Source organism: Salpingoeca rosetta (assembly GCF_000188695.1).
Source record: "Salpingoeca rosetta unplaced genomic scaffold supercont1.20, whole genome shotgun sequence".
NCBI classification, from domain to species: domain Eukaryota; class Choanoflagellata; order Craspedida; family Salpingoecidae; genus Salpingoeca; species Salpingoeca rosetta.
Genome location: NW_004754914.1, coordinates 385,447 through 408,870, shown reverse-complemented (window position 1 = coordinate 408,870; position 23,424 = coordinate 385,447). Strand labels below are relative to the sequence as shown.

At 56.4% G+C, this 23,424-nt stretch overlaps 4 protein-coding genes across 5 annotated transcripts in view; 2 read left to right on the top strand and 2 right to left on the bottom strand.

Annotated features, from left to right (window-relative positions):
• Window positions 1-1,862, bottom strand: part of PTSG_07579 (aldehyde dehydrogenase 7 family) — a 3,534-nt gene extending 1,672 nt beyond the window's left edge. Inside the window, exons 1-4 of the mRNA XM_004991319.1 lie at window positions 1,772-1,862; window positions 1,059-1,471; window positions 684-807; window positions 1-414 (exon numbers count right to left, since the gene is read on the bottom strand). The exon at window positions 1-414 is cut by the window's left edge and continues 77 nt beyond it. Coding sequence (XP_004991376.1) covers window positions 1-414; window positions 684-807; window positions 1,059-1,442 — 922 coding nt within the window. The 5' untranslated portion in view covers window positions 1,443-1,471; window positions 1,772-1,862. The remainder of the gene's footprint in view (window positions 415-683; window positions 808-1,058; window positions 1,472-1,771) is intronic.
• Window positions 1,847-3,746, top strand: PTSG_07578 (uncharacterized protein). The gene has a single exon (XM_004991318.1). The coding sequence runs from the start codon at window positions 1,914-1,916 to the stop codon at window positions 3,669-3,671; it is 1,758 nt and encodes a 585-aa protein (XP_004991375.1). The 5' UTR covers window positions 1,847-1,913; the 3' UTR covers window positions 3,672-3,746.
• Window positions 3,747-3,941: 195 nt separating this feature from the next.
• PTSG_07577 lies at window positions 3,942-18,693 on the top strand. Of its 2 annotated transcripts, XM_004991316.1 has the most exons (24): window positions 3,942-4,093; window positions 4,907-5,771; window positions 6,115-6,189; window positions 6,429-6,480; window positions 6,763-6,850; window positions 7,067-7,134; window positions 7,468-9,210; window positions 9,600-9,691; window positions 9,894-10,874; window positions 11,049-11,067; window positions 11,230-11,297; window positions 11,473-11,719; window positions 11,940-12,373; window positions 12,520-12,563; window positions 12,729-12,798; window positions 13,030-13,265; window positions 13,531-14,325; window positions 14,588-14,634; window positions 14,957-15,027; window positions 15,203-15,268; window positions 15,482-16,041; window positions 16,371-16,858; window positions 17,148-17,227; window positions 17,475-18,693. In XM_004991316.1, exons 2-24 carry the CDS (start codon window positions 5,685-5,687, stop codon window positions 18,306-18,308), a joined length of 7,245 nt encoding a protein of 2,414 aa, XP_004991373.1. In that variant the 5' UTR covers window positions 3,942-4,093; window positions 4,907-5,684; the 3' UTR covers window positions 18,309-18,693. The 2 variants fall into 2 exon arrangements, with proteins under 2 accessions (XP_004991373.1, XP_004991374.1); XM_004991317.1 differs by lacking the exon at window positions 3,942-4,093 and having other exon boundaries at window positions 4,341-5,771.
• PTSG_07576 (uncharacterized protein) lies at window positions 18,571-23,080 on the bottom strand (the record flags this gene model as incomplete). The annotated part of the gene is made up of 14 exons (XM_004991315.1): window positions 18,571-18,864; window positions 19,082-19,187; window positions 19,501-19,637; window positions 19,796-19,955; window positions 20,142-20,248; window positions 20,434-20,571; window positions 20,808-20,884; window positions 21,162-21,301; window positions 21,572-21,634; window positions 21,829-21,915; window positions 22,100-22,259; window positions 22,418-22,513; window positions 22,674-22,722; window positions 22,906-23,080. The coding sequence occupies 14 exons, from the start codon at window positions 23,078-23,080 to the stop codon at window positions 18,809-18,811; spliced, it is 1,551 nt and encodes a 516-aa protein (XP_004991372.1). The 3' UTR covers window positions 18,571-18,808.
• Window positions 23,081-23,424: the final 344 nt, after the last annotated feature.

Here is a 23,424-nt window from a genome sequence, read left to right as displayed (position 1 = left end):
GATCGGCGTCATCCATGACGACAATGGCGTTGTTGCCGCCGAGCTCGAGCAGGGAGCGGCCAAAGCGGGACTGGACGGTGACGCCAACCTCGCGGCCGACCTTGGTGCTGCCCGTGAAGGAGAGGAGGTCCACGCGGCGGTCGGCGCACAGGGTGTGGCCAACATCCGCGCCGCCGCACACCATGGAGATGATGGCCGGGTTGATGTTGTTGCGCTCAAGCACCTCGGCCATGACCTTGGTGAGGGCAATGCTGGTGAGTGGGGTGGTTGGGGAGCCCTTCCAGACGTGCGTGTTGCCCGCAACGAGGGAGAGGGCAAGGTTCCAGCCGGCGACGGCGACAGGGAAGTTGAAGGCGGTGATCATGCCAACGAGACCGCGCGGGTTCCACTGCTCCATGAGCATATGGTCAGGGCCTGGCGGAAAAGAAGAAGAAACGTTGGCAGAGGAGAGGAATGGAGGAGTGGGTGGGTGGGTTAGGGTGAGGTAAAAATCGTGTGAGCTTTGAAGGAAAAGGAAAAAAAAGAAAGAAAAAAAAAGATGATACACCACAACACGGACAGCGATAACACGCAAAGCGGCAACACGTATGCACGCATGTGCGCACACACACGCACATGATGCACACGCTGCATACACATACACACACGCGCGCACAGACTTGACTTTATGTTAGTCTACTTACGCTCGGAGGGGAGGATGCTGCCGTTGATGGAGCGGCTGAGGCCGAGAGCGTAGTCGCAAATGTCGACAAACTCCTGCACCTCGCCACGGGCCTCGGGCAGGATCTTGCCGTTCTCAAGCGTCAGCTATCAACAACAAGATGGGTAGAGCGGAAACACACGGAGGAGAAAAGCGGGTTCGTGTGAGCAGTGGCACGTAGCAGTAACTGCAGTAACTGCAGCAGCAGCAGCAGCAGTAGCAGCAGAACTTTGCCGTTGCCGTTGCTGTTGCCGTTCAAGACCATGACAAGGCGACACATGTCCAGCTAGTAACGCCAAGGCAATTGCATATTGCATATTATGCACGAAAAACAAAGCAATCACACGTTTGAACTGACCACTTGGGAGAGGGACTCGAGGTTCTCGCGGAGGGCGTCGCCAATCTGACGGACAATGTCGCCGCGGGCGGGCATGGTGAGCTTTGCCCACTCGGGCCAGGCCTCCTTTGCGGCGGCAATGGCCTCTTCCATCTGCTCGGGGGTGCCGTAGGAGACGCTGGCAATGCCGTTGTTGGTGCCTGGGTCCAGGGAGGTGTACTCCTGGCCCTTGCCCTGCTGCCACTTGCCAGTGAACACGCCCTGGTTGACGTCCTTTGCCGTGAGGCCGGCGTTGGCCAGGATGCCCTCAACGTCAATCTGCGGGGTCTGCGACGACATAGCGCGTGCGCCAAGAGCACGGCCAGCCTGGGATGCCGCGCGGGTTGCCTTCATGAGAGACGCCATCGTTGCTGTCGGGTCGGGTTCGGGTGGTGCTGTTTCCGTGTCAACAGGAGAAAAGCAAATGAAGAGGTAGAGGGAGAAGAGAGAGAGGTAGAGGTAGAGAGGGGGGGGGGGTAGAAAGAGGTGGACAGACGGCGTTAAATAAGTGAAAAATGAACAAGCGTGAGACAAAGCGACAAGTGAAGCAAGCAAGCAACAGATGAACCATAAGGACACGCAACACATACACACGCACACACACCAGGCAGCCACGTTGCAGCACACGCTCCAGCATATCCAACACACCACGCAGCCACACGCACACGCGCTCCAACACACGCCAACACACGCACCTTCTCGTTTTCTTCGTTTGCAGCGGCGTGGCTTGCTGTGTGTGTGGTAAATGGCGAACGCAAATCCAGGAGAACAAAAGCGGTGTCGCAATGAGGAAAACTTCTGGAAGATTTTCAGCAATCGCCCAGAACGGAGTTGGCGATGACGAGGAGGAAAAGGACGAGGAAGAAGAAGAGGCAGCAGCGCGGCGTACACAAGAGCAGCGTGGGTTGGAGATGGCAGCAGGAGGCGAGACGAAGCCAAACAGATGATGATGGGGGAGGTGATGATGGTGGGGGAGAAGGGACAGGGAGAGGAGCGATGTTGCCAGTGGGTAAGGTTTACAGCTCCATGCCATCACACAGACAACGACATCAACGACAGCCTGTGCCCTCAGCGGCGTTGCTGAGGTCAACAACGGCACAGCATGGCCAAGGGCACAGGGATCAACCACAAGAGCTTCAAAACCAGCAGTATCGTCGACAGGGATGGCAGCAGCAGCAGTGCCGGTCAGGAGAGATGCGACAATCTGCAGCTTCCAGAAGACACACACAATCATGGGAAGAGGCGGATGCCGTGTTTGAGCTGGCGCTCGTGTTTGGCGATGCGGCTCAGCTGCAGGCGTGCTTGGACGCAGGCTGTGATCCAGATTGCCGGTTTGATCGCCCCTACTACGAGACTCCGCTAGGCCTCGTTGTGGCTGCAGCGCAGGATCCGTCAAGCTACCTCCAGTTCCTCAACATTGACCGTCATCGCCACGTGTACCAACAAGGCATGGGGGTATCGGACTCGCAGCAGATGGGAATGAGGAACCTTGCACCAACGGAAGCAGTGGATTCAATGACTGCAATGACAGCAGAAAGGACAACAACAACAACATCAGCAGCAGCAGCAGCAACAGCAGCAGCAGCAGCAGTAACAGCGGCGGTCACAGCAGCAACACCAACACCAACAGTAACAGCAACAGCAACAGCATCAGCAACAGGGAGGGTGAGGCCATGCACAAGGACAACCAAGTCGTCGCAAGCACCGACACCATCAGCCACACAACGTGGAATGCCAAGCCAAGATGACCCAGCACCGAGGCGCCAGCACCTGGAATGCATCCGGCTGCTGCTTGCGCGTGGTGCCAAGGTAGACGCCACGTTCACCTCTGTTAACGGCACCATCACATGCTTGCATGAGGCCATCCTGCAAGACAATGCAGATGCTGCGGCGCTGCTGGTGGATGCAGGCGCCACGCGCATGGTCATGCCAGGTTACAGTGCACTTGAGCTTGCTGTCACCAAGGGCGCCACCTCGTGCGAGGAGCTGCTCTTGAAGGACCTGTGCTCGCACCCTCTGCTGCACTTTGATGCGGCTGCACGTGCCTACGTGGCATCCCTGCAGCGCGTGCTACGCCACTATGTCGTGGAGACGGAAGATGCTGTCTCCGCATACCGGCTGCTTCGCGCCAATGTCCCTGTGCCCGCTGCGCCCGCTGCGCCAAGCATGGCCGGAACAACAACGGCAACAAGGACGAGGGCAAGCACGGCGCCGCCTTCGCGCACGGATTCACAGCATGCTTTTGGAGATGCACTGCACCGCGGGCATGCTGCCGTGTTTTGCAACCTCTTTGCCAGCTTCGGTTACTTGTGCAGGCACGGCGGTGTGAGGCGGGAACAGCGCGGGCTGCGAAGCGGCTCTTTTCTCGCAGCGCCAGCCACCTCCACTTTTGCGACAGTGCGCACGCCATCACTGCGGCCCGTGCCAAGCTTGTTCTCCATGGCGTACGCAGCAGCGCTACACACAGACCAATTGAAGCTGTTATCAGACGACCACCGTGACTCGCTCCATGCTTCCCTCTACTCTGCGGCGTTTCGCTCCCTCGCTCTTGCCATGCAGACTAACCTCGACACCAAGCGACGTTATGATGCGTGATCGTGTGTGGTGTTGTGTTGTGTTGTGTGATCATTTTATGTGTGTGGTGTTGTGTGTGGTGTTGTGTTGTGTTGTGTGTGTTGTGTTGTGTGTTGTGTTGTGTTGTGTTGTGCTGTGTTGTGTGTGTTGTGTTGTGTTGTGTTGTGTTGTGTTGTGTTGTGTTGTGTTGTGTTGTGTTGTGTTGTGTTGTGTTGTGTTGTGTGTGGTGTTGTGTCGTCGCACTCCACAACAACAAACTGCGATTCGATGCCAATTTAATAAACGAATTTGGGCGACCCAAACTTTTTCTTTCTGCAACCAACCACACAGAACCCGCCAACGACCACAACGAGGCACCGATTAGAGATTTGTCAGGCAAGCAACAACAACAAGGCTCAAGGCACACACTGCCTTGAGGGATCGTCCGTGCCCGAGTTTGTCAGGTGCGTTGTCATACGCCACGTATTGATGGTGCGAACCGTGGCGAAAACCTTTGTGATGACGACACCCAGCCACCACCAACCATCACACACCCCACACGCAAGGCACCACCAGTGCAGCACGAAACCAAACCGCCGCCGGGTTGTGTGTGTTCGCTTGCTGCTTGGGTGGCTGGTTGAGTGTGTTCATCGGTGGTCAGCCATCGCACACACGCACGCACGTTGGTTGCTTGGCTCGGATTGAAGGAGCCTTTGTTTGAGGCCGTGGTTTGATCGTTGGTTTTTTTTTCGTTGCCACAGCCACTTCCATCTCGTCCCCCCCCCACAACCACAACCACACAGACAACAACCACACAGACACACACACGCACACACCAGCCACAAGCCACCTGTTGCTTCTTCTTGGTCGCGCTCTTCATTATCATTTCACAGCCACAGCAAGCAAACACCCACAACCAACAGCACACACACACACACACACACACACACACACACACACACACGCACACACACGCACACACACACCCGAGCGTCAAGAGCGAGCACTGCACCCATCATCATTTCTCACTTTCCCAAACCGTTGGTTGCCTGGGCTCTCCCAACGACAACCACCACTGCGTACCACCACCAACACACGTCTCTGTGATCCATTGCGCCTCCCTCACCGGTCTTCTCCCATCACCCTCACACCGCGCTCGCATTCGCCGACGCAAACGCCATGGCGACCCACGTTCCACCAAACGTGTCGCCTGCACACGACTCCAACGTGCATCATGCTGCGAATACTGTGTCGTCGTCATCTCACGACCGTCACAGGCAGCACAAGCACCACCACCACCACCACCACCACCACCAACAGCACCAGCACCAAGAGCACAGCACACACGAGACCCAAGAGGGCAATTCCATCAAGCTCAAGCTCAAGGACCCGCCCAAGGACCGGCGGGAACAGCGCCGAAAGCTAAAGGCCGCCACTGCAAGCAAGGACAAGAGCGAGCCAACACCAGCAGCAGCGGCCAAGGCTGAACAGCCGTGTCCAAGTTGCAGCGACGACCCCGCATCACAAGACCAACAGCCACCGCAACCGCAACCACAACAGCAACAGCAAGAGCAACAGCAGGCAAACGGTCGCACAGGCCATTTGTCACCACGCCACGCTCGACAGCGGCGACGCCGATCACCGTCCTCTGCTGTCTCTCCACCAGCGACAGCAAAGGCCGAGCAGACGTGGGACAGGCGGTTTATCAGTAGCCCCTTCCGCAACCCGTCGCCGCTGAAGCGACAGCCGCGCAGCAGGCCGGAGGAACGCGCCCGCTGGTCGTCGAATGCACCCAGCACTGTCGACTCAGAACAAGCCACAGCATCCAACAACCACAACAACAACAGCAGCAAACAGCAGCAGCCGCGCTCGCCACTTCACGAGGACGCGCACGTGAGCGACGCAGCGGAGACATCACGCCCGACAACAGCCAACTCGCAAGCGTCGCAGGTGATCCGGGTCATCAGTGCGTCGAGCGCAGACACAACCGACTCTGCACCCGACACACGCACCGAGGCGCGCAGACACGAGCAGCGGCAGAAGCAGCGCAACAGCATGAACGCACAGCTGGGCCAGGCGGCCGGCGAGGTCATGTCAGCCCTCACCGTCATGCCAACACGGGACCTCACGCAGGAGCAACTGGTGAGGGGCGAGTGAGGAGTTTGAGGGGCGAATGAGGAGTTTGTTGGGGGAGGAGTCGAAGAAGCGAGCGAGTGTGTGTGTGTGTGTGTGGGTGTGTTTGAGTGTGTGAGTGAGTGAGTGTGTGTGAGTGTGTGTGTGTGTGTGTGTGTGTGTGTGTGTGTGTGTGTGTGTGTGTGTGTGTGAGTGTGTGTGTGTGAGTGTGTGTGTGAGTGTGTGTGTGTGGGTGTGTGGGTGGGTGTTTGAGTAAGTGCGTCTGAGAGAGTCTGTGTGCTGCATGCAGTTGACAGCTGCTTGGGTTGATTCACACGCCAATGCCGTCTAAATTGCGTGTGTGCCGTGCCAGGGCCTGGTGGAAGACGTGCGGCGCTTCTTCAACCGCGTCACCGTCATGATCTCCGCCGGCGCCTCCCTCAAGCGGGTACGCATCTGTTGGTGATCGCAATGGCACAGGCATTGGGACTGCGTGCCCACGGAGTTGGGTGTGCTCTGCCTGTGGTTGTTTTCCTGTGGTTTGGAGTCTCTGTGTTGATGACAGTAATTGTTGCTGTAGTTGTTCTTGATGCTCATCCTCTCTCACCCGTTCTTGCATCCACCACATCCACCACATTCATCACCTGCAACACCTCCAACGCCTCCATTAACTCCAATCTTCAACAGCTGCAGCAGGAGCTGACGTTGACATCCCAGCCCATCCTCGCCGCAGCGAAAGGTGAGACGCATCGAGAGTCATGCATGGCGCGGTGCTGGTTGCTAGGCCGCAACAGATACCCATCCCCATGTCACATCTCTCCCCATATCGCAACCCTCTTTCCCCTCCCCCCCCCCAAAAAAAAGTCAGCTCACATCACATTCCTGCTGACGCAACTACTCTGCGTTGTTTGGTGGTGTTGTTTAATCCACCAACATCTTGCCTCTTCCATCTCCATCCCTCACCCCCTTGTTCAACGCATCACAACGCTCCAACAACCATCACCACCACCATCACCACCAGTGCCGTACTTTGACGAGGTGGCGGCCAAGTTTGATGCCCTCTGTGACCTCGCCGGCGTCTCCATCTCCTCTCGCACGCGCACAAACCCGTACGTCACCCCGCGCTCTGTGTATGTGTGTGCATGTGTGTGTGCATGTGATTTTGCTGTTGTTGCGCTTCTCCACACCACGACTGTGTAGTCATGGGACAACCTGTCGAGCGTTGAGTTGACACGCACACATGGGCACATGTTTGCACCACCCACCCACTCACATACACACTCACACACACACACACACATAAACACACATGCGCGCATAACCAGGGCGTCGCCGCACAAGGCAGATGAGGGAGAGAAGGGAAGCTCGAGCGTCCCTGCATCGCCCAGCGAAGGTGCGACATGCACATCTCGTTGTTTTCGCTTGCCTGCATATTCTTCCTTCAACGTTCAAACTGTTTAAACTGTTCAAGCTGTTTTGTCGCGCACATTCGCCTCAAAATCTGCTTTCTTCACCTCTACCTCCGCCTCACACTCTTACACGCACATTCGCACACACACACATTCACACACACACATTCGCACACATTCACACACACACACACACATTCGCACACATTCGCACACATACACACACACATTCGCACACACACACACATTCACACACATACACACACATTCACACACACACACAAACACACACAAACACACATACAAATTACACACAGCTCGGGCGGCGGCGATTGAGGCGGCAAAGGAGGACAAGGCGCACTTTCTGCTTCGACGCATCATGCAGCGGAAGCTCGCCAACAGGGGCGACAGCAAGGGCGCAGGCAACAAATCAGGAACATCACCCGTCAAGCCGTCAAACCTCCGCCAGTCGTTCTCCACGGAAACGATCAAGCGCACGGAGCACGCGGCTGGTGGCGACGCTGCAGACAACCACGGTGACGGGGATGGTGCCGATGGCGATGATGGTGATGGGCACCGCCACCACGGCACAGAGGCCCGCTCACCACGCCGTGACAAGCAGCAGCAGCAGAAGCAGAAACAGGAGAAGCAGGAGAAGCAGAAGACAGCACAGCGAGAAGAGGACACGGAGCACAGGCATGATCACCATCGCCATCACAAGCATCACCACAGCGACCACGAGCAGGAGCGAAAGCACAAGCACAAGCACAAGCACCGCAGCCGCAGCCCCACATCAGGCAAGAAGAAGGCCAACAAGAGAGACACCAATAGCGGTGCTGCTGATGGTGGCGACGGAGGTGAGGGCGAGCCGCAGGTTGTCCGCTTGACTGCAGCGGCCCTGGCAGCAAACCAGGACATGGTGGACGACTACTGCCCCATTGGCCGCATGTACAAGACCATGATTGACCAGGAGGATCAAGACGAAGAGACTGCTGACAAGGGCGAAGGCCACCAGCACAAGCACAAACAGCACACGCAGCAACAGAAACAGCAGCAACAACAGAACGGCACACACAGTGGCCAGCACGGCAACGGGGAGTATCTTCGGGACGGTGACTCTGCGCACCACGAGCGGTTGAGCCAGGAGGAGCTGATTGCCGCTGCGGTGGGCATGACGAAGAGTAGTGGCAGCAGTCGCGGCCGCCACAGCCGCCTCCGCCACAACAGCCAGTCGCTTGACCCGGGCGAAACCAATCTCGAGCTCACTGTCGGTGTCAACCAACAACCACAGCAGCAACAGCAGCAGCAGCAGCATGGTGATGGGAGCGCTCATGTTGCACATGACACCAGCAACCGCCGCCTGTCTGTTGACTCCACGGTGCAAGCTGCCTCGTCCCTTGTTGAGGGCGGCACGTATCTCGTGGACGGCTTGCTTGCATGCAAACTCGTGTTCATTGGGCCACTGGACAAGGTTGCTGGTGCTTGTGGCGATGGCAACGCCAACGATGATGGCAATGGCGCTGACAATGATGATGACGATGGTGGCTTCCTGCATCCACCAGGCATCCTGTCGAGCCGCACATGGTGTGGCGTCATCTATCACCACAAGCGCCATGGCAGCTGTGACGGCACCATCAACGGCTACCGGTACTTTGTGTGCGACCCCGGGTATGGTGATTTTGTCCACCCGAGCCGCCTCAAGACCGTAACACAGCCAAAAGAAGGGTTTATGGAGCAGGCCAATGCGTCCACCTCCGACTCTGCCGAGGAAAGCGACGGCGAGACACACAATGACCGCGACGACAACGCCAATGGTGGCGACACCGGTGCTGGTGCCGGTGGTGCTGTGCAACGCGACGTGTATGCGGGCAAGTCTGCCATTGCAGCTGCACACCGCACCGTGGCCAAGGTGAAGGGCGCAGCTCGTGGTAGTGCTGGCGCTTCAGGGAACATGAAACACCCGCAGCAGCAGCATCAAGAGAAGCATGGGCAGGATGATGTGCAGCAGACCTCTGCCGATGCTTCCAGCGATGACACTGCTCCAAAGCGGTTTAGCATCGGTGCGTCTTTGATGTTTTGGCCCGGCTTTGTTTCTTCTCTGTTTATTGTATCGTGATACAGCGTAATGTGATCCTTTCGTATTTTGGAGTGGACCTGAATGCTTTGCACTGTGTGTATTTGTGTTTGTGTTATTTGTGTGTGTTATTGTTTGTGTGTGTGTGTTTATGTTTGTGTGTTTGTGTACATTTGTGTGTTTGTGTACATTTGTGTGTGTGTGTGTTGTGTACGTGTATTTGTGTAGTTGTGTGTTTGTGTTTGCGTATGTGTATATGTGTGTGTGCGTGTGCGTATGTGTGTGTTATGGGGAGAGACCGCATGCCAGAACCCAAGTGACCAAACCATCCCTAATTGCCTCAACTCACAATGCATGCGTCGTACCATTTTTCAGATGCATATGGGAAGGTTGTACGGCACCCGAGCGTGGTGCTCACAGATGCCAACGGGTCGGTGCTGGCCGATTTGCTCGCTGACCAGCCTCAGGTGAGCTGCTATCCTGAAGACAACAAGATATTGCGTGCAGGCTTTTTCAATGTATGCTCGCAGGCACAGGCACCGTGTACTCACTCCCCAACCACACACACACACTCACATACATACACTCACACACACACACACGATATCATGCCTTGTTCGTTTCAACCACCACCGCCGCCACCGCCGCCACCGCCACCACCACCACCAGCAGCAGCAGCAGCGTGGCGAGAAGCGACTGGCGCCAACAACAGAGGAGGAAGACGGTGATGTTTCAGGCCTCGACATTGATGGCTTTGGTGTAGCACTGCTGGACCACCAGCAGGAACAGCAGCGGGACAAGCAGGAGCAACAGCGTCGCCACAAGGCGCAAGCAGACACCACGCATTCGCACCACCACCACCATCACGTTGATAGCGATGAAGAGCATGACGACTACCACGGTGCCAGTTATGAGTACCACCACAGCCACCACAAGCATGAGGAGGTGACAGCCCATGATGATGCGCAGGCCAAGAACAGCAGGGGCAAAGAACACGGGGATGCCAAGCACGAGAGCACACCCCACCATCACCGTCACCATCACGATGATCACGATGACAACAGCGACAACGACGACAACGACGAAGAACACCGCCACCGTCATCAGCATCATCATCATCATCACCGCGATTCACGCGAGGTGTGGGCGAGCCGCCTTGAGCAAGTGCCGGCTCGTCCATCGAGCCACGTTGATGCGGACGCGGCAGCCGCAGCTGCTGATCTGGCACCAAGCGATACGCGCTCACACGTTGATTTGCTGCAAGAGATTGACACGCTGCAGCACACGCTTGAGGCGACCCGGCGCGAGTCGAGTCGCAAGGACAAGGTCATTGATCGCTTGGAGGAGAAACTGAATTCAGTGCGCCGGGCCAAGGGTCTGGTGAACAGCAGCGACGAGGATGTGAGCGATGGCGCTGCCAGCACGCCACAGAAGAAGGACAAGAAGAAGAAGAAGAAGAAAGGGCAGAAGCACAAGGCGGCAGGTGGGGCTGAGGATGTGGGTGGTGACACGGGCAGCGAGCATGACAGCGACGATGGCAAGGGTGGCGAGGAGAACAGCGACCTGCCGTGGTCTGGCATGATGGATCGCCTGCGGTGCGATGTTGATCGCCAACTCCACGTCGTCGACATGCTCAGCGGCGCAACCGAGGTGCCGTACACATGTGTTTGCGTGTGTGTGTGTATGTGTGCGTGTGTGTGTGTTGACAGCATGTTTGGCTTGTTGTTGTAAAGACGTACTTTTGCATGCATTCTGTGATTGAACTCCGTATACCTTAAAACTCACATTTCGCTTCACCATGTCGTTGTGTTCTACCACCTCCAGGAAACCGTTGATTCTGAGGGTGAGCGCAAGCATCTGCGTAACTTGTTGCACGTTTTTGTTTCTCCCTTCTCGTCCCATTCGCATTCGTTGTGAGAAACTTGTGTGGTTGATCAAACGTTGCTGTAAGCTACGGCACCCTGTCATACTCATGCATACGTTTGTCAATGCATCGGTTGCGCAGTATTGATGTCGGCGCTCAAGGCTGCACAGACAGAACTCCTCTGCTTGCGCGAACTCAACTCCGTCAAGGTACCCACGTCGCGCGTGTGTCTGTGTGCTTCGATGTGTATGTGTGTGTATGGATGAACGCATGGTAGTCTGTGGTGACGCGTGTGAGCAGATGCATTCTTGTTTCCTTCTTCCGCTCTAGCAGTCGCGCCCACATACTAATGACCACCACTTCCGTTGTTGCTGATGTATGTAGACGGCGGAGAAGCTGCATCGTGACCTGGACGCGGCGAAAGCGCGCATCAAGGAGCTTGAGAGCGACCTGAATGCGGCCCGTGGCGAGCTCTCTCCAACCAAGCACGGCAGAGCTGGCGATGTGAACAACATGAGCCACATCAATGGCGATGGTGGTGTTGGTTTTGCAGCAGCTGCAGCCGACAGCGTGCCTCCGTCCCCAATCGCCCCCGTCAATAGCGCCGCCAGCCCGCTCAACTTGCACCGTGGTGAGTGGACATTCAGGATGGTTGGTGGCTGTGGTGGCGACGGCCGGGAGGAGCTTGCTTCCACCGCATGCTGCCTGTGCACATGTGCATGAGGCTGGTTCGTTTTGTTCGGTGTTGGTTGTGTGTTCCGCAACTGTTCGCCTTCTTTGCATCAGCACACTCCTCACACCCCTTGGCTGTCATCACACCTCACCACCCTCCCCAAACACCTCCACAACAGAGACGCCTGTGTCGCCTGTTGTTGCTGAGGTTGACAGGATGGTTCGCAGCTCGCTCGAGCGGTCACGCCGCGTGGAAGAGTCATTCCGCGCGCGTCTCCTTCGCCAGCAGCACCTGGACAGCGTGCTCTCACCGCTGGGCAACAAGGAGAACGCTGCACCCGGCACATCCACCCCTCATCGCGGTGCTGGCAGTGCTGGTGCATCCGCTTTGCGCGGGCTGGGGCGGTCACCACCACCACCGCCGCCGCCACTGAGGTGGAACACACAAACAATGGAGGAGAAGGACCGCGAGATTGAACAGCTGCGCGACAAGCTGGCTGAGGCGCAGAGCACAATCGAGGAACTCAAGGGCAAGAACTTGCAGACAAGTCTTCTGCTTGGGGCCGAGCGCAAGCAGGCCGAGGCCAGGGAGCTTCACATCTCCTCCTTTGTGGTGCGCCTGTGTTTGTGTGTCTTTGCTTGCTTTATGCTTGTGTGTATGTGCGCATGGGCGTGTGCGTGCGTGTGTGTGTGACGTGGGTGGGCACTGCAATTCAACACATCTTGCAACTCATCTCAATTACTGCTTCTCGTTACCAGGCCGCGCCTTCCTTTCACGGCACCGACAGCTTTGCAACTGCAAAGTGCGTCCGCAAGCCTTGCACGCATACACGTGTGCATGTCCATGTGCGAGTGTGCGAACGTTGCGTTGTTGCCAACCATTTTCCTTGCCACACGATTGAGTACTTATCACCGCCTTCATGCACCTCATCCACTCTCGTCACTGCATTCACATTGCAATCAAACAGGGATGCTTCGATGCTCAACTCACTGCTGGCCATGTCGGATGACGAGCTGGAGCGCCTGCAGCACAGCAAGGTTTGCACAGCGTGCGCCGCTGCTGATGATATTCTGGCTGTGCATCCAAAGGTTACCACCCTGTTTAGTTGTTTCACACACACACACACACACACACTCACACACAAGTACAACGAACGCTCATACCCTCTCTCACACACACCAACCAACCAACGCACACACACACACACACACACACACACACACACACACACACACACACACACACACACACACACCATGTGACTTCAGGTGACGACGCTCAAGTCGACGATTCAGAATGCGGCGCGGGTGCTGAGCTCGTTGGATGCAGAGCACATTGACGCATCGCTGCTGAACGGTGACGGGTCAAGGACTGCCGCAGCAGCCACCTCGGCGGCGGCGGCGGCAGCGGCTGATCACCGCGTGCCTGAACGCAAACCGGGCAAGTACGAGTACGTTCCCATCGCCAAGTCAGGGCGCAGCGACTGGAAGCAAACCGCCAGCAAGTGAGTGTGCGTGTTTTGAATTTGTAATAATCTACATACGTTTATTTGTGTGCATCTGTGATTGTACGTTTGTGTGTGTGTGTGTGTGTGTGTGTGTGTGTGTGTGTTTGCGTGCGTGCGTCTGTGATTGTACGTTTGATTGTGTGTGTGAGTGTGTGTGTGCGTTTGTATGTGCGCTTATGTCCTGTACCTTGTGCGTTCGCGAGTGAGGTTGCACGCTCTGACCATTCCCGATACCGCCGTGTTCATCTTGACGCATTCGCAGGGGTGAGGATGACAATGCTGCAGATGAGGACGAGAGGCAATCGCAGGGTCAGGCATCAGAGCACACGACTGCCTCGTCTGACTCCATGCGGCCTGTGGCGATGAAACGCATTCCGTCAATGAACTTTGAGAAGCAGCGCCCACTGATTGAGGCAGACGAGACAGACTCGACGCACGCGCGGGCGCACGGCGTACGCAAGGACGGCGAGGCGAGTGGCGATGGTGATGATCACAGCGCCAAGCAGCACATGCAGCACAAGCACGCGAAGCATGATGATGAAGGGCGGGAACACGACGCTCGCGTGTCTGATGGCGCGGGTGCACATCGCCAGGAGACACACGAGCACGATAAGCGTCAGCAATCATCACAGCAACAGCAGCAACAGCAACAGCAACAGCAACAACAACAGCAAGCAGAGGCATCACAGCACCCAGCGACACAAGATGGGAAACAGCCGCAGCGCCACGACAGCGATGGGTCGATTGGGCAGTCCACGACACCAAGTGATGAGGCCAAAGAGCCGTCGCCAAAACAATCCACGTCCACGGAGGGGCAAGCACAGGTGGTGAGCGCATCAACCGACGCACACGATGATGTGGACGCTGCTGCCGCCGCCGCCAAGCCCGAGAACAAGAAGCGCGGGGAGAGGCGTGTGCGTCTGCAGGTGCAGGAGCGAAAGACCAACAGTCCCCATCGCAATTCAAAGCCAGCGCGTCGCAGTAGCCGACCGGACAAGAAGCCTGCTCGTCGCTCCATGCTCTCTCGTCAGCCGCGAAGCAGCGAAGAGTCACGCAGGTACGGGAGACGTGCACCTGACGTTGCATGTGTACGTGTGTGCGTGTGTCTGTGTGTCTCTGTGTGCGCGTGTCTGTGTGTGCGCGTGTCTGTGTCTCTCGTGTCTGTGTGTCTCTGTGTGTGCGTGTGTCTGTACGTGTAGTCTGCATGCACATGCGATGGACTGCCGCCTGCAGTTGCGCTGTGTGGTGCTGGATCCTTAAATCCACTGTCTGCTCGACAAAGCGCACGCGCACTCATGTTGATGCTGTGTTATCCTCAGGCGTTCTGAAGTGAGCTTGACCAGCTCGGCTCTGGCCCGTGTCCGTGGTGAGTTGACCACTGCCGCCCTCGGTGCGACAAGCATTGCGTCATGATTGCGTGTACTTTGTTGCTCCCTAAGCCTGCCTTGTGGGCAGTCGAAATGCTGCACTGTCGAATAACACCACGTCGTCTCTTCAACATCACAACCACGCTTTCGAAAACACACACACACAGACACACACACACAATCTCTCTTCTCCTCACATAAACACGCACAAACACGCACAAACACATACAAACACATACACACACACATTTTCATCGATACCACCACTCACCACTCACGACCCAACACGACGCCACCATTATTCATTGCGACTTAACTCAGGCGCGCGTCGTTCGTCGCTGCGCCGCTCCAGCTTCCAGTCTGCTCGCTCCCTGCAGAGTTCTCTGATCGAGGTCGGTACAGTGTGGCATGGCAGGGAATGCACGGTTGTGCGTTGTGTTCTGTGTGTGTGCGTGTGTACGTGTGTGCGTTCTGCGTGCGTGTTCGTAGCCAGGCAAGGGCCCGAGGAGGGGTGTTCATGACTCGTTTGTTCATATCGTGTGTGCGTACTCGTGTGTTGAACCACAGGGAGACTCCTCTGACACATCTTCTGTCACGTCCAATGATGATATCGAATCCTACGTCGGAGGAAAGGTGTGTTGACGAGTCGCAGCTTGTTGTCGTGCTGCAACTGGGAACACGGATGCACGTACCCATGACGTGCACGTGTGTGCGTGTGTGCGTGTGTTGGACCTCCCGGCATGTTTTCGTACATTCTCACACGCACGTTCACGGACACACCCCAACACACCAAACACATCAAACGCATCAAACGCATCAAACACACTAAACACAACCGCGGATCAGCAGCAAGTGAGTCGTGCTCTGTCGGACGGTCTGTCCGCACGCGAGTCCTTCCTGGAGGACAACGACCCGCATCAGTACTTTGAATCTGGCGGCTCTGACGATGAGGAGATGGTGGAGACACTGCGCCGCCTGAACGAAGCGACAGACACGAACGGCGCCGGCACCACGGGCTTCCTGCTTCCTGTGCGCGATCCGTTCATCAACAGCGGGCCAGCAAGCCATCGCAGCTCAAACATGTACCACTACGAGTACGACGATGACGGCCTGACAGAGTCTGCGTCCATGCTGACCGTGCCAATGAGTCGCACCAACTCTGCGTTTGACATGGAGCAGGTGCGATCGCGGAGTTCGCAGAGCGACGCCGACTCGAAGACGGGCGACTTTAGTCCGCGCAGCTCCCTGTTCCCCGCGCCGCCCGCACGTGCGCGCGCCACATCTGTGGAGAGTGTGCTGGTGCTACAAGACGTGTCACACCTGCACCGCCTTATTTGCAACTGCGGCATTGCAAACCCGAACAAATGCCCCAAGATCAAGAAGCTGCGCAGTGACCCAAATGCACAGTGCGTTCACTTGATGACTCATGCGATTGTCCTGCGTGCGTGCGTGTGTGTGTTTGTGTGTTTGTGTGTTTTGTTTTGTTTGCGTGCGTGTGCGCGTGCGTGCGTGCGTGCGTGCGTGTGTGTGTGTGTGTGTGTGTGTGTGTGTGTGTGTGTGTGTACATGGTCGTCGTGGTTGTTGTCGGATGTTGTGTGCGCGTGAGTCTGCGACATGTGTGTGCACAGGATGTTCTGCTTCGTGTTGGTACCTCAGCACTACCGACATCACACACGATGTTCACCAAGCAACTTACACGACATGCGGCTGCCATGACCGCAATCACTTCTTTCAGGGCGAATCTGCACCCGCAGATTTGCCGGTGCGACCAGGCGCCAGAGAACTGCCAGCTGCTGCAGGGCGTGTTGAGCAGCAACAAGAGCTCAAGGCGCGCAAGCAACGACATTGCGGGCGCTGGTGCCGCTGGTGCCAGCAACAACACCACCTCCGCTGCAGGTGCACACAGCGAGGACAATAACGGTTCGCTCGCGCCCAACACGCCCCGCATTGTGCTGACATCTGAGCGCAGTTCCCAAGAGAGCATCTACCACTTTCGTCACGAGGAGGAGGTGGATGGCGACGATGCAACGGGCGTGCTCACTGCCACGCCGAGCACAGCTTCCATGCACAGCCGCGGCGCTAGTGTTGACCATACGGGTCACTCACAGGTCATTCCCGGGCCCGAAGGGCGTGAGGACGAGAGCGACAACGAATCGGCATACACGAGCGCATCGCAGGCGCGCGTCAACTACGAGCTTGGTCTCATGTCTGCTAAGGAAGCAGGTGTGTGTATGAGTGTGTGTGTATGAGAGAGTGTGTGAGTGTGTGTGTGTGTGTTTGTGCTTTTGCATGTGAGTGCGCGCTTTTTGTATGCGAGTTTGTGAGAGAGTTTATGGTTGTTTGTGCGCGCGTGTACGTGCATGTGTGTGTATGTGTTCATGGATACACAAGTGTGAGCGCGGTGCCCGTCGTGTGTTGCGTCGCGCTCGAGTGTAGTTTCAGTCGTCTTCCCCTCAACCACTTGGCTCACACATTCACGTCTGCATTTGGATTGTCTCCTACATCGTGCCAGATCAACGCGTGAACGCTGCCGATTCCTCACTGCAAGCTCGTTTGACCAAAGGCCGTGAGGGCGGCTGGTGGGCCCGCAAGGTGTGTTGGTGTCTTTGGATGCCAGTCACTGTGTTGCTGATGTGAACGAAGAGGCTGCTTTGTGTGGACATGTCTTTGGTTTGGTTGGGTTGCTTGTACAGTGCTGTTCTCTTTGCAACGTGTTGGCTCACTGCTTCTCCTCCTCCTCCTCCTCCTCCTCCTCCTCCTCCTCCTCCTCCACCGTCACCACCACCATCACCATCACACAACGACGACAACAACACCAACGCGTGTGGCCACGTGACAGCTGAAGAGCAAGGCTGCCGCGAAGAAAAAGAGCGAAAGCGAAGGCGGCGATGAGCAAGCAGAAGGTGAAGGACAGGACGGCGCCAGTGCCGCTGCCACACGCCCTGGTGGCCTCTTCCGCAGCAAGATCCGCGCCATTGCGTTTGCTGCATCCAAGGCCAAGGCAACAGCGGCAGCGAGGGCGAAGAAGCAATCGAACACCATCTCCCCTGTGGGGTCCAGGTCGTCATCACCTGGACCCACGCGGTCCATCTTGTCCCGCGTAAAGAAGTACGCCACCATCCACGACTTTGCGTCAACGGAGGACGGCGAGTCGCGTGCGGGCGCTGATGCCGCCATCATGAACGATCTCGACAACGCCGCAGAGACACGGCGGGACACGGAGGTTGCAGACAGCGTGTTTGGGCTCTCGCGCCGTGGCTCGCGGCTGGCGAGCCTGCGTGCTGAGGCCATGCATGATAAGGCGAGCACCATCGCCGACTCTGAGACGGCGTCCACGACAAGCCATACGACTGCGAACACGTCGGAAACAGTTGACGGCGCTGCGTCGGCCAAGGAAGATGAGGTGGTGACGCCGCCGCCGCCTGGCGTTGTTGCCGCATTCCTGAACAAGTGGAAGAAGACGCTCATCGTTGTTGGCCTGATGCTCTTGGCGACTGTGCTGGCGGTGGTTGGCGCTGTTGTTATGTATCCAGAGCAGACATGGGCGGCTGTGGCCGGGGTGCAGGCAGCGTACACAGTGGCACACAACCGCATGAACAGCGCGTACGAGGCGTTTCATGAACTCGTCCCAGTCATCCGACACCCACCCGTGTGGATACCACGCACGACCTGAACGCCAGGATCTGAAGCGGGAATGATTGCGTGAACCGGTGACCGGGGATGCGGTGCAGTTGTTGATGATGATGAAGGACAAGTGTACAGTCAGTCGCACAACAACAAGTCTGCCAACCATGGCATCATTGTTGGCGGCTCGTATTAAGTCTGTGTGTGTGTGTGTGTTGTTTGAAGAAAACTTTCTTACCAGCGTGTTTTGTGTATCTTCTGTTAATGAGAGGTGACAGTGAGGTAGGAAGGAGGAGATGCATTGTGCAAGCTGTTTCTTTTTGATTTTAATTTGCGTTGGTGGGTCTTTGTTTCTCACTTGATTAACAGCTTCATTTCATTTTGGTTGCGGTGTGTTCATTCCAAGAATTACAACACAAACAAAACAAACAAGAGCTGTGTTGAACTGAACTGAGCTGGGCTGGTTGTGGTGCGGTGTGTGTTGGATGTATGTAGTGTGTTTGTGAATGTGGTGTGGTGTGTGTACGTGTGTTGTGCTGTGTGTGTGTGTCACAACTCGTCCTTCGAGGGAGCGTTGTCGTTGGTGGTCTGCTTCTCCATCACAGCTGGTGAAGTCAAGAGAGAGCGCGACAGGCAGTGGTCGAAAAAGAATGCGATGAGAAACGGCATGTGAGGGCACAAGCAGCTCGAGCCCAGGCCATCCTTATTCAGAACACACACACACACACACACACACACACACACACACACACGCACGCACATATTCACGGACGCGCACGCACACGCACACACACACAGACAGACAGACAGACACACACACACCTGTGTACTCGGCAACAAGCTCCTGTCCCCACGACTGCTGTGAGTCTGTTCGCTGGATCAGGACAGCAAACCCGGTGGGCGTGACGCGTGCAACCCGAAACTCAAACTACGTACACATACACACACGACACACACACACACACACACACACACACACACACACACACACACACACACACACACACACACACACACACACACACACACACAGGACACGCGCAAACAGGGGACACGTGTACGTTGTGTTGGTGCGTGGGAGTGTGGCGATGGCTCAGTGGATGCTGTGGCGGAAATAGCGAGAGGCAACACAGCGCTCACACGACGGAGCAGCAGCAAAACCAATCACAATGGCACGAACAGCAACAGGGAATTATCGCCACCAACATCACCACCACAGCAGCAGCAGCATGAAACCACACCTGATCACCGCAACATTCGTTGACGGGGCGAATGGAGCGAATGACTGGCGTCACATCGGCGTCGGCAAAGAGGGGCAACTCAAATGACACGTTCAACTGCTTCATGTTGCCCTCAGAGGAGCCAACTGTGATGTTGCCTGCAATGCGTTTGCACGTGTGTGGTGCGAACACGAACGAAATGTCAATGCGAGAGCGACGCAGGGCCAACGTAAGTGGCATGCGTGCACAGAGATGAAAATGCGTGGGTATGTTGGCGTCAGTGCAGTTGCGACCGGCACCCTGCACGCCGTCTCACCTTGAAGCGACGTGGATGCGTCCACATCAGCAGCATCGATGCGCTCCTGCGTAACGGTAACCGAGCTGTCATCATCATCGTCAGCGTCATCATCGTCGTTTGCTCGGAAGGGAAACCAAGATGGCAGTGCGCACGACACCGTCCCGTCTGCATTCTCAACCTGCAACCATGTGTACGCGAATGTGTGTGAAAGGTTTGTGATTGGTGTGTGTGTGTGTGTGTGTGTGTGTGTGTGTGTGTGTGTGTGTGTGTGTGTGTGTGTGTGTGTGTGTGTGTGTGTGCACTCGCACCCGCGTGTGTGTGAAGATTGATGTGCATGTGAACATGAGGAATTGATCCAACCCACCTCAACCGCCGGGCCTTTGCACACGCATGCGTAAGTGCCCTCCTCGTTCGTGCAGGTCTTTGGCCGATCGCACACAAACTCCTCGCACTCGTTCACATCCTTGCAAGCTTCAGATCAGAGACCAAGTCGTGCAGGAGTGAAGACAACATGGTGAGAATCAAGCACGCGACGGCACACTCACTTGAGCTTGCACAAACTTACACACACACAATGAACTGTGCCCCAACGAAGGGTGCACTGCGGCTGTTGCCGGACACCTCGTCCGCAACTGCCGCGCAAGCTCACCACTCACCTCCATCAACGCGCTCAAACCCAGCAGCACACGCTGTGCAGTCTGACGCCCCTGGTCCTGAGCAGCCACTGCTCGCATCGCAGCTTGAATGGCACGTCTCGCACCGGTAGCTGCCAGCCGTGTTGACGCACCCTTGGCCTGGTGTGTGTGTGTGTGAGTGAGTGTGTACGTGAATGTGTATGTGTATGTGTATGTGTATGTGTATGTGTATGTGTATGTGTATGTGTGTGTGTGAGTGAGTGAGTGAATGAGTGAGTGAGTGTGTGTCTGTGCGTCTGTGTGTCTGTGCGTCTGTGTGTCTGTGTGTGTTTGTGTATGTGTGTGTGTGTTGGTGCGAATTGGAGGAGTGCTCGTCGATGGCAGTTCCACCAAACCTTCAGTGCAGGGATAATCCAGGCACTCGTCCACATCCCGGCAGCCGCCGTCCGGTGCGGGCTCGTAACCGTCACGACTGCCGTGGACATGGCGACAGCAGTCAGCATCGCAATGCAAGCGTGAGGTCATACGCAGTAGTAGTAGTAGTGGTGGTGGTGGTGGTGGTGGTGGTGGTGGTGGTGGTGGTGGTGTGTGTGTGTGTGTGTGTGTGTGTGGGTGGGTGTGTGGGTGTGTGGGTTCGTGTACGCATTAGGGCAGACAATAGCAGGGAGCATGGAGCGTTGTGGTCGAATGGGAACGAGCAGGCCGCGTTGTACGCGAGAGGAAGACGACACTTATTGTGGTCAACGAACCAAGCGTGGCAGTGTTGTGGTCCGTCACCGGAGCATCCGTCCAGACACGCCGCATCACACGGCGCGCACTCAAACGATCCGGGCGTGTTCTTGCAGAACGTGTTCACGTCGTCCGAACACGAATTCGGGTCCGCTGCGCACTACACACACACACACACACACACACACACACACACACACACACACACACACACACACACACACACACACACACACACACACACACACACATCAGCCCAACTGGCGCCGCACCTGTACATGTGTTCTCGCAAGCAGCATCGCACGGCTCACACGTGGTCTGGCCACCCTGTAGCTGTTGCAGCGCAATCCAAATATCAGCAACCAGAAGCGTGCACATACACACACATACACTCACGACAATGTGGTGTGTGTACACTCACGGCACACACTTCGTTCATGTAGAAGCCTGGGGCGCATTCACTGCATGTGGGGCCCGTGAAGTTATCTGTGCACTGCACCGTGAACACACGCACACATACAGGTGGTGAGAACGCACACATACAGGTGAATGTGCGGTGAGACAAGCAACATGTTAACTGCTCCTGTTTGCGACAGCCCCCGTGCACTGATGTGAGCGTATTGTTACGTGCTGCACCAAGAGCGCGCGCACACACACACACACACACACACACACACATACACCAACCTTGCACTTTCCGTTGCCGTGGCGGAAACCATCACCGCTGCACGTTCCGTGTCCAGAGCAGGGCGTATCAGCCCCACCAGCACATGGCTGGCACAGGGGCAATATACAAGTCGAAAGAAAAGGTGGCACTTGCGCGGTGAGCGGTGGTGGGACATGAAAGCACAGTCAAGAGGCACACGAGCGATGGTGTGCTAGGGTTCGCACGAACCTCATGCGCACACGGTCACGAGCAATGGGGATACATTGTACCCATGTCACATGTCCAGCTAACCTTGCATGTCTTGCCATATGTGCCAGCCGGGCAGCAGTACTTGTGTTTGTCAATGCAGAGCCATTCTATGAGAGCATCGCGGGTGGTGGTGTCGTCTGGCCGCTCCTCTGTCCACCAGTCCTCGATGTCCTCCTCCAACTCCGCAAACACTTCCGTGCATCTGGCAAGTTGTGCGCGTGCGTATGCGTGAGTGAGTGAGTGAGTGAGTGAGTGAGTGAGTGAGTGAGTGAGTGAGTGAGTGAGTGAGTGGGTGAGTGGTGGAGGGCATGCGACCGTAACCACGGCAGCAGCACGGACAAGCCGCACGTGGTCACGTACTTGTAGTCTTGCTGACAAACGCCCTCGAGTGCCACTGTCATCCGCGCCTCATTCATGGCGTACTTTCCGAGGAACTTTTCATTGTCCTTGGTCCACCTATCAGCGCAGGTGTGTGTATATGTGTATGTGTGTGAGAGTGAGAGTATGAGTGAGTGCGTGAGTGTATGAGTGTGTATGTATGTGCGTGACTGCGGGAGTGTGTTGCTGTTGCCGCCTGTCCACTTGGCGTGTTGCTTCTCGACAGTGTTCAACGAACCCCTTTGACTCGCCGCGAAACTCAATGTCGTTCTCTGTCTTCTCAAGGCCTGCAAGAGTCAGCACGCACAGGCAGCCACAGTCACAGGAAGCGAAATGGTGCTGGTGGAACGCGCAAGAGAACACGACACACCATGCACGTACACACACGCGTACACACGTAACACACACACACACACACACACACACACACACACACACACACACACACACACACACGCGCACACACGTACCGTTGAAGAAGTCGTCCACGATGCGCCTGCATGTCGTGCACTTGTGTTTGGCCTTCTCCGTGGCGCTGGACAGCCCGCGTCGTCCTTTCCTCCTCCCTTTGGCACCGTCCACCACCACTGAACACAGCAGCAGCGCAACCGCCACAACAGCAACAACAGCAACAGCAGTCCTCATCGTGCGATTTATGGTGTCGGGCAATCAAACTGGGGCGCTCAGGGTTTCGAGTGACTTGGTGACACGGTGGTCGCAGGCACATGACACTCGCATCGCAGAAGCATAAACTATCAACGCAATGGGAGGGGCAAGCAGTCAAAGGTCAAAGAGTCAAGAAGGGAGTCAAAGAGAGCAAGAGAATGCAAAGCAACTACAACAGGACGGCAAGACGGCAGGAATGGCCACATTCATCATGCTCACAACACACACAAACACACACATGATGGTGAGACAGAAGAAGGCACACACGCAAAGACGGAATATGACTATGCCACAAGCTGTGACAGAGCGTTAAGTGAATGAAT